The 8,712-nt window shown below is 39.1% G+C and overlaps 1 protein-coding gene across 1 annotated transcript in view; it reads left to right on the top strand.

The window, feature by feature from the left end:
• Positions 1 to 422: 422 nt before the first annotated feature.
• Positions 423 to 8,712, top strand: part of polr3b (polymerase (RNA) III (DNA directed) polypeptide B) — a 37,113-nt gene continuing 28,823 nt past the window's right edge. The window contains exons 1-10 of the mRNA XM_008302779.1: positions 423 to 576; positions 859 to 891; positions 2,132 to 2,188; positions 2,269 to 2,333; positions 2,440 to 2,515; positions 3,438 to 3,538; positions 3,753 to 3,844; positions 3,980 to 4,097; positions 4,621 to 4,729; positions 5,454 to 5,576. Of these exons, the coding sequence (XP_008301001.1) occupies positions 505 to 576; positions 859 to 891; positions 2,132 to 2,188; positions 2,269 to 2,333; positions 2,440 to 2,515; positions 3,438 to 3,538; positions 3,753 to 3,844; positions 3,980 to 4,097; positions 4,621 to 4,729; positions 5,454 to 5,576 (846 nt within the window). The 5' untranslated portion in view covers positions 423 to 504. The remainder of the gene's footprint in view (positions 577 to 858; positions 892 to 2,131; positions 2,189 to 2,268; positions 2,334 to 2,439; positions 2,516 to 3,437; positions 3,539 to 3,752; positions 3,845 to 3,979; positions 4,098 to 4,620; positions 4,730 to 5,453; positions 5,577 to 8,712) is intronic.

Raw genomic sequence — 8,712 nt, 5'->3', positions numbered from 1 at the left:
ATACATTTTGATTGCAGCAGATGAATCATCCACAGTTATTGTTAATGCAGATGCCAATTCTTCTGTTCTCTTGTTTGTTTACTTATATTTTAAGCTTATTATACGGTCAGACTGTATATTTTTTAGTATGGTTAAATTGCATATTTTGTAGCTTATTACATGTTTGTCTTAAATATTTTTTAGTATGTAAATTTTTTCAACTGTGTTTTTTTAATGAGGTTTCGAGAGAAACGCAATTTCAGTTTTCTTTTTGTGTACACGTGTAACAGAACTGACAAAGCGACTTTGACTTGACTTGACTGACTTTGACTAATTGATTTTAATTTGGGCACCACAAACTTACTGAAGGCGGAACTCTTTATTTTGGTTCCGCCCGCCCGCACGGAGGTTTTACGGTGGGGCACCGTGGAGGAACACATGCTCGAGGCACTTCCGACGCCGTTTATCAACACTGACAGTATTGACAGAGTTTAATGTGTGTGCCGCTGAACGGTGGCGTCAACCATGGAGGTCCTGGGAGGAGAGTTTAGCGACATGAGTCCTCAGGAGCTGGCGGCTCCTGTCAACACTGTGGCGGTGAGTTTGAAGGAAGCAGGACGGAGAGTTTAGCACCACGAGCAGCGAGAAGCTAACGTGGCTATTAGCACAGAGCAGCAGAGTGGAGGTGGAGGTGGACAAGGCTGCTGCTGGTGCATGAGTGTCTGTAGTGTTGTTGTTGTTGTTGTTGGCACAATATAGTTTATTTATTTACTTAGTGTGAGCAGCAAGTCATAACTTGAGAATAAAACGTGTAGCTTCAAGTAAACTGATGACAGACTTCAGTGAAATCTGATGTTATTTGTCTTTTTATTTTTGCAGGAAAAATGGAAACTGTTACCAGCCTTCCTGAAGGTAACAGAACAGCTTTGCTCATATAAATCTGCAAACATTGGTGGGAGAAATGATAGAAATGCTCTATCATATCCTGGTGTGTGGGATTTTACATCACTGTATTCATTTATAACATTTTGTGCACTTCCTTGAATTTAACTAAGATTTTTTGGGGGATAAAACTGCAAAATAGGCAAAGTATGTTTTAGACACTAAATAGATTACCTGATCAGTCAATAAAACTCTTCACCGTAATGAAATAAACTAAAACGTGTATCTAGAATCTCTAAAAAGTAATCGCTGTGTATCAAAGTTACACATTTAGAAATGGCATAGAGATAATTTGCATAGAGATGATTTCTTCAGGCCTTAATCCTCAGAACCCCCCTCAGTTTTTTTGTTCCTGTCACGTTTTTTCCTCACCAATATTTCACGGCAGCATAAAGTCTTGTACCTCTATAGAAACAGCTCAACCATGACTAGAAGTAGAGGAACAGAATGTCTGATGTGCGGTATAACGTAGTTATAATGCCATAGCATAGTATGTATTTATGTTTTATTTATTTGTTTAAAAAAAAAAGACAAATCCTGGAGTCAGCATGGGAAATGTTTTTCACAGGTGTCACCAACACTGTAGAAATGCTAAGTGAGATATTTTATTACTTACATTTTACATACATGTTCGAACCGGAAACCAAACATGGAACGCCGCATTCTGCAGGTTGACAGGGCTGGTTTTAGAGATTTATTACATATAAAACTTTGTCATTGGTACACTGCAGCATTTTGCTCATGATATGTCATCCAGCATATTTAAAAAAAAAACAAACAAAAAAAAAACTCTATTTTCTCCAGAGGGAGTCTTTAAACTACATATTGCCATGAAACACTGTCGTTCATTTACTTGAAGCATTGCCCATAATGACCTCATACACCCGATCCATGCTGAGATATCTCCCACCTAAAACTGTAATTAACAATTATTATCAGTTAGTCTGTAGACTATTTTTTTGACGATCATTATTAATTATTTAGCAAATGTCAGAAAAAACTTCGACATCTACAAATGTAGCTTCTGTCTTAAATTAAAATGTCCTTCCTTTAAAATGATCCAACACAAAGTAAAGCCGTGTGACAGGGACCTGATACGAGGTCTGTGTCTCATCATTCATTTGAACACAACATACATCTCACACCATGAACTCTACTTATCCATAACTTTCCCTTTTCTTGAGTTTTTCACGTGTCGTGTGTTTTGCAGGTAAAAGGTTTGGTGAAGCAGCACATCGACTCGTTCAACTACTTCATCAACGTGGAGGTAAAACACGACCCAGACATGAGCGCATGTTACGAGTGTTTCAGTTGCATCTTGATTTCAATGTTGTGTTTTCTTTCCAGATAAAGAAAATTATGAAAGCAAATGAGAAAATCACAAGTGATGCTGATCCGATGTGGTACCTGAAGTAAGTCACCAAGTAGCCACATTACCGAACTCCTGACGGAGACGCTGAACGTTTCAGATACAGGTTTGAGTTTAAAAGAAATCTAAAAGACATGTTGTGTTTGCAGATACCTCAATATTTATGTTGGCATGCCTGACGTTGAAGAAAGCTTCAACGTGACCAGACCGGTCTCTCCTCATGAGGTGAGTTCCATCCTCTGTATCACTATCGTCCAACACAACAAGTTACTAAAAGGACAGAAAGTTCATTAACAACAATTTATTAAGAATGCAGCAGTGGACAGTATTGCTGCTTCTCAAATGTGAGTTTTTTTTCCTGTTTAAAATCATTGTAAGTTAAGTATTTCTGGGTTTTGGACAGTTAGTAAAAATCCTTTGAGTTTTAAGGGCGCATGATGCATATTTTCTAGATATTTTGTGGAAGTTTCATGGATCATGTGTCACATTGCTGACTCAAATACAAGAGTTTTTTTTTCCTGTATAGGAGTTGATTTTTAAAACCACATGGCTTCATAACTATGACACTTTATGTACATGCGTTTTTAAAATCCATCTTTTGCGCAGGCTAATTTTGCACACTGGGGACCTATTTATTTATCTTATTTTTATTTTATGTTGTATATTTTGTTTTATATTTTATGTGAGCTTTCAATGTCGGGTGTCTTGTGGGGTTGTCTGTGTTTTTCTTTTAATGTAGCTGCTGTAACAAGTAATTTCCTGTAAAAGGATCAGTGAAGTAGCTATCTTCTCCTTAACCAGTTCTACTAATTTAGATTTCATTGACTTCAGCATAATCGGTAGTTTTGTTTAGAAAATGGTCTGAAATAAAACCAAAATGCATCGATTTCTGTCAAACTAGTTAACACAGACTCATTGTCTTGTATGAGGACCAATAACAATAATATTAATAAATCTATATGTAAATGAACAGTTAGCTGTTGCCCTAATGGGGATGTTTTTGGCAAAATAAACATATAATACAATGAACCTACAACGTTGCAGCCTTTTTCAGATGACGTGATGCAGTTGAGAACAGACTGTTCGTGTTTACACATCCACATGTTGGATGTTTTCACACTGATGAGCTCATCATTGGTTTCCACAGTGTCGTCTCAGAGACATGACCTACTCAGCGCCCATCACAGTGGACATCGAGTACACCCGCGGCAGTCAGAGAATCATTCGTAACGCGCTGCCCATTGGAAGGTATCTGATTTTTTTCTTATTTTATGAACACATCTCTAATCTTTACGTTCAAGTCTCGCCAGCAAACAACAAATATTTTCCACTTAACTGCAGAAAAATGCTCCCATCTGTTTCTTTCCATTTTTCTTTGTTCACTTGCAGTTTTCTGCACAGCAACAATTCTATTTTACTGCAGCAGCTCTCATGTTAACATATTTAATTGTGCTGTCGTCAGGATGCCGATCATGCTGCGGAGCTCCAACTGTGTTCTCACAGGAAAGACGCCCATGGAGTTTTCAAAGCTCAACGAATGTCCGCTGGATCCAGGTACATAAAACAGTCACCTCGAAGCTAATCAAACACACGATCTTAACGTCAAACTATCTAACAATGATTCTGTAGAAGGTGATTTGCTGCCAGTGGCTCTGCTGTTTAACTGCACCGTGTTCTTTTCATTCACAGGAGGTTATTTTATTGTGAAAGGTCAGGAGAAAGTCATCCTGATCCAAGAACAGCTGTCTAAGAATCGAATCATCGTGGAGCAGGACAGGAAGGGTGCAGTCGGAGCCTCGGTGACCAGGTACTGAAACATCTCCGGTAACCAGTGACAGAATAAAAAATCTATTTTATTCAACTAAGAATAAACTGTATGAAACCTCAAATGCACAATGTCAGTGAGTCTCAGCCAAGTAATTATTTAAATTGCCGTCAGGAAATCCAACTTCTTTTTCCTTTTCGAAGTCAGAAATTTATAAAAGACTTTACTGTGGATGTTGACAGGAGTCAAATCAAACAAAAAAGCTTTTCTACTATCGAGGAAACAGATTTTAGGATTTTGTCTGACTTTTACCTTCCAGATAGAAAGATTCATCTCTTACAGTCTCAGTAATTTAATTCTCCTGTAGTGAAATATATACAAGTGCTACAACATGAATTTAAGCTGATAAAAGACAATGAGTCACTGTTATGACCTGAAAGTGTCTCATGTGTCAGGAGCAAGAAAGACATTTTTTCTATTAGAAGTTCTGCTGTTCCTGTGTTCTCAGTGTTCCCTTATTTTATATGAAACGTCTCATGTTCTCTTTCTCTCCTGTTCATTCCAGCTCTACTCATGAAAAGAAAAGCAGAACCAATATGATTGTAAAACAAGGCAGGTTCTACCTGAGACACAACACTCTGTCTGAGGACGCTCCCATCGCCATCATATTCAAGGTACGGGCGTGTGTGCTGCCGAGCGTCCAGCAGGTGGCGCCGCAACACAGCGAGATGATTTCAGATGAAGTTGTTGTTGTTTTTGATGTTGTCGCTCCACACCCTGAACTAAAGACGTTTCTGTTTCCTGTATCTGAACATGTAGAAGTCTGGTTTTGTTTCTCTTTAACCGTCTCTGAGACATAAATAATAAGTGCCTGTACTTGGAGGTTTTCATTCAAGTTATTTAGAAGTCAGTAGTTGTTCAACAGATTGATCCTGTGCTCAGTTAAATGTCACTCAGACAGCTGGTGTCATGAACTTCTCCCCCCTCAGAGGACCAACCTCTCCAAACATGTTACCTTGTGAGCGTCAGGTGTCTTCATCTACAGTTGTACATCCTGGGTGACTTCTTCACCGCCTCTGTTTGGCAGCGGCTGCAAAAAAACGCCTCAGATCCATTGTGGGACGAACGCATCAGTTCCCACAGCTTCACATTTCCATAAGCAAATGTCAGACGACCTTATGACTCCCGGTTCACCTCTCCCTCCCTGCAAACACACTTACACGCCGCCTTGTGTCTCCTCGTCTTGTTCTGGTTACAAAATGTCTCCTGTGTGTTTGTTCAGCCGCATGAGGCCTTCATCTGGATAATCCAAAACTCAGATGGATTTTTATGTTACATCAGATTCTCTTCCCCGCATCCTTCACATCACATCACACCGTTTGCTTGTTGTTCGCGCAGGGTATGGGCGTCGAGAGCGACCAAGAGATAGTGCAGATGATCGGTACCGAGGAGCACGTCATGGCCAGCTTCGCCCCGAGTCTGGAGGAGTGCCAGAAGGCCCAGATCTTCACACAGACTCAGGTACCTCCATGTCTGATGGAGCTGAGAGGTGCAAATCAATACTCAGATTACTCCACTGTACACAAGGAGTCATGGTCAACCGTAGGAGGGAGCTTTCATTTTTTATAAATATTATTGAAACTAAATGTTCACAAAGAAAGTCAACAGAAAGGGAAAGAAAAAGAACAGAACATGCGCCACTAACTGTGAAAAGGATGTTTATCAGGCAGTTTTATAAATAGACAGTTTGTTGTGTTGTGGGAAACTCTGGGATCCAGACCTTGACCCATGTCTATCAACATTTCTGGAACTTCTTCATTAAAGGAACAGGTCAACATTTTTGGAACTGCACGTACTGCCTTTCTTATTTAGAGGCAGACAAGAACATTGATGCTTTTCTCCTACCTGGATGATGATAAATGTGAATCTACAGGCAGCTCCTAGTTAGCTTAGCTTAGCCTGAACGCTGGAAACAAGGAATCAGGTAGACTGACTTTGTCCACATGTAAGAACATCCATCTATTTGTTTGTTTGTTAATTTAAAAGGATCCCCATTAGTTGACACCAAGACGTCAGCTGGTCCTCCTGGGGTCCAGACGATAAAATATCAAAACCAAGCAAGTTAAAATAAAAGAAAAAACAAAAACAACTAAAACACACAACAAAAATAATTGAAATAATTATAGAAATGCATTGAAAAATACCTAAAAAAATAATACATAGAATATAATACATAAAAATCTATAAACAATAATATAATATAGACTAATACATAGACATATACACACATAAAAATACACAGAAAACACTTATTTTCTTAAAACATCCGTCTATTAGCATCTCCAAAGCTCAATAACTGGAGTCTCATCTTGTTGCTGGTAAACCTGACGGTGACGGTAAGACATTATAGGATCTTGTTATTCTCCGTCTTTGGTCTTTATACAGATTTAGCAAATAAGATGAATTGTGGCCTTTAGAGATTTAGATTTATTTTAGAGATTTCATTACTGTGCCCTCGTCTCCATTCCTGTTGCTTGCGCTGAAACGGATTATTTCCATCGTGGACTAATCTGATGGGTGTTCGATTAATCAATGAGTCGCTTCGTCCATAGAAGTCAAAACGTGGTGAAAAACGTTGATCGGTGTTTCCCAAAACCAAAGATCTTTTGTCCGCAACCAAAAATATTCAGTTTAGTGTCGAAGAGGAGCAAAGAAGCAGAAAATATTTAAATTTAAGAAGCTGTAACCAGAGAATTTAGACTTTTGATACTTGAAAAATGACTCTGTTTGCAATTATTTTTATAGTTGTCCCCTAATCATTTAACTGATTATTCACCTCAGCTCTACTTGGTGCTAATCTAAGCTAACCGCACTCACAATCAGCTTATTTTTTCTCAGCAAGAAAGCGCGCGTGTATCATTATTTAAAATCACAACAAAAAAAAAATCAAATTGTTCAAAGCAGCGACTGTTTTGTGTAAAACTAAAATCCTGTCGTTCATTTGGTTAGTTTTTGAATCACACCCTGCTCAGAATAAATTCATTTGGACCGTTGAAATGTGTGACGCGGTGAGTTTACAGCGTGATGCGGCTGGAAGTCTATAAACAGCAGCGTTGAATCATCAGTCAGCTCCATTAACTTCATCTGAAGAGCAGGATGTGGAGACGCAGAAACGAGCGGCTGCTGTCTGTTGACAGAAGGTATTTCCTTTGTTTCTCTGAGATCAGATGACTAAGGTTTGGTCGTACCAGCCAGTTAAGTCATGCTTTTCACGGGTTATTCAGGAGGCCCACGTGTTTTCTTTGACATCTACAGATGAATGCGATCGGCCAATTTGTTTTTCATAAAGATTATGTTGTTAGAGGAACCACTGATGCATTGATGAGGCCATATTTGCTTCCTAGCAACCGGTCGCCGCAGCTCTCATGTTCCTCTGTCTGCCAGCCTCCATGATGTCTTTTCATGGTATTCATTGGGTCATTGTGCTGTGGACAATGAGGCCTAAATCTATATAATTAAAGGCAGATAAGGCTTAAGAAACATTGTTATCAGATTATGATAAGTAATCTGCCCAGCCCAAATTTGACCGTCATCTTTTTTTAGGGATGTATAGTCAGACACCAGAATGTGGAGGCAGGTGACTTCATCTCATCATTCATGTTTTCACTTCTCTGATTTAGATGATTTTATGGTTTTTACACCTATTAAATGTAGATATGTTAGTGTATTTTATGGGCTGTGCGGGGCAGGGTGGGTGGTCCAGGACAAGGTCTTCAGTCTCATTAACCTCTGACCTTCTCAGAGGCTGCAGCTGGTTCAGGTGTGTGTGTGGGTGTGTGTGTGTGTGTGCATGCATGGGGATGTGCGCCCTTTGTGATTCACTTGACCCACCACGAGCCTGATGCATGCGCTTCCTCTGGAAAATTCAACACACGTTAATCTTTGTACAACATTAACGTCTAACGCCTTTAATTGCAGCGTTTGGTTGACGTATTGCTCGTTTAACAGGCAGAGTATCGAACCCTTTGAATCGAGCTTTGCCCGTAGCATTGATTATTGAAAACTGCAGGACATCATAGTGTCTGAATGGTGCAAGATGTTCCTGTTTGTATTTGGCCTCACACCTCTCTTGTGTGACCTTTACTCCGTTTCTCCTTCTTATCCGTCACTTCTCTACAGTCGGACATCAAAAGATGACAAATTGGCCGAAAATTTTAGATGAGAAGTTTTCACCAAAAGCTTTGCTGGAATCATAGAGCTGTTGTTTACTGAGTTGCACTGCAGTATAAAGTCGTACACCTCTATGGAAACAGCACAACCATGAGGAGTAAAGTCAAGAGAACTCAACAGCGTCCGATATGTTTAGTTAATTTTCCTGACGAACGGCACGAGATTAGTGAGAACATCCTCAAAAGGGCGAAAATATGATGATTCTGTTTTCTTTTTGCAACTTCTGGCTCTGATAAATGTAAATAAATAAATGTAAACCATTTTTTAAGAAAACAACATCATCAGAGGGTTAAACTCATTCATCAAGTCCTTTAACATGTTTTATCAGATTTTAAAAAGTTGAAAAATGTTGATGTTTTCCTCTTCATCAGATTATTGGGCTAAAATATTTGTTAACTTAAATCCAACCCACTCAAAGGATTCTCAT

Source organism: Stegastes partitus, unplaced genomic scaffold, assembly GCF_000690725.1.
Source record: "Stegastes partitus isolate 25-593 unplaced genomic scaffold, Stegastes_partitus-1.0.2 Scaffold1876, whole genome shotgun sequence".
Classification (NCBI taxonomy): domain Eukaryota; kingdom Metazoa; phylum Chordata; class Actinopteri; family Pomacentridae; genus Stegastes; species Stegastes partitus.
Note: the sequence above shows the minus strand (reverse complement) of the source record. Positions and strands in the feature narration are given on the sequence as shown.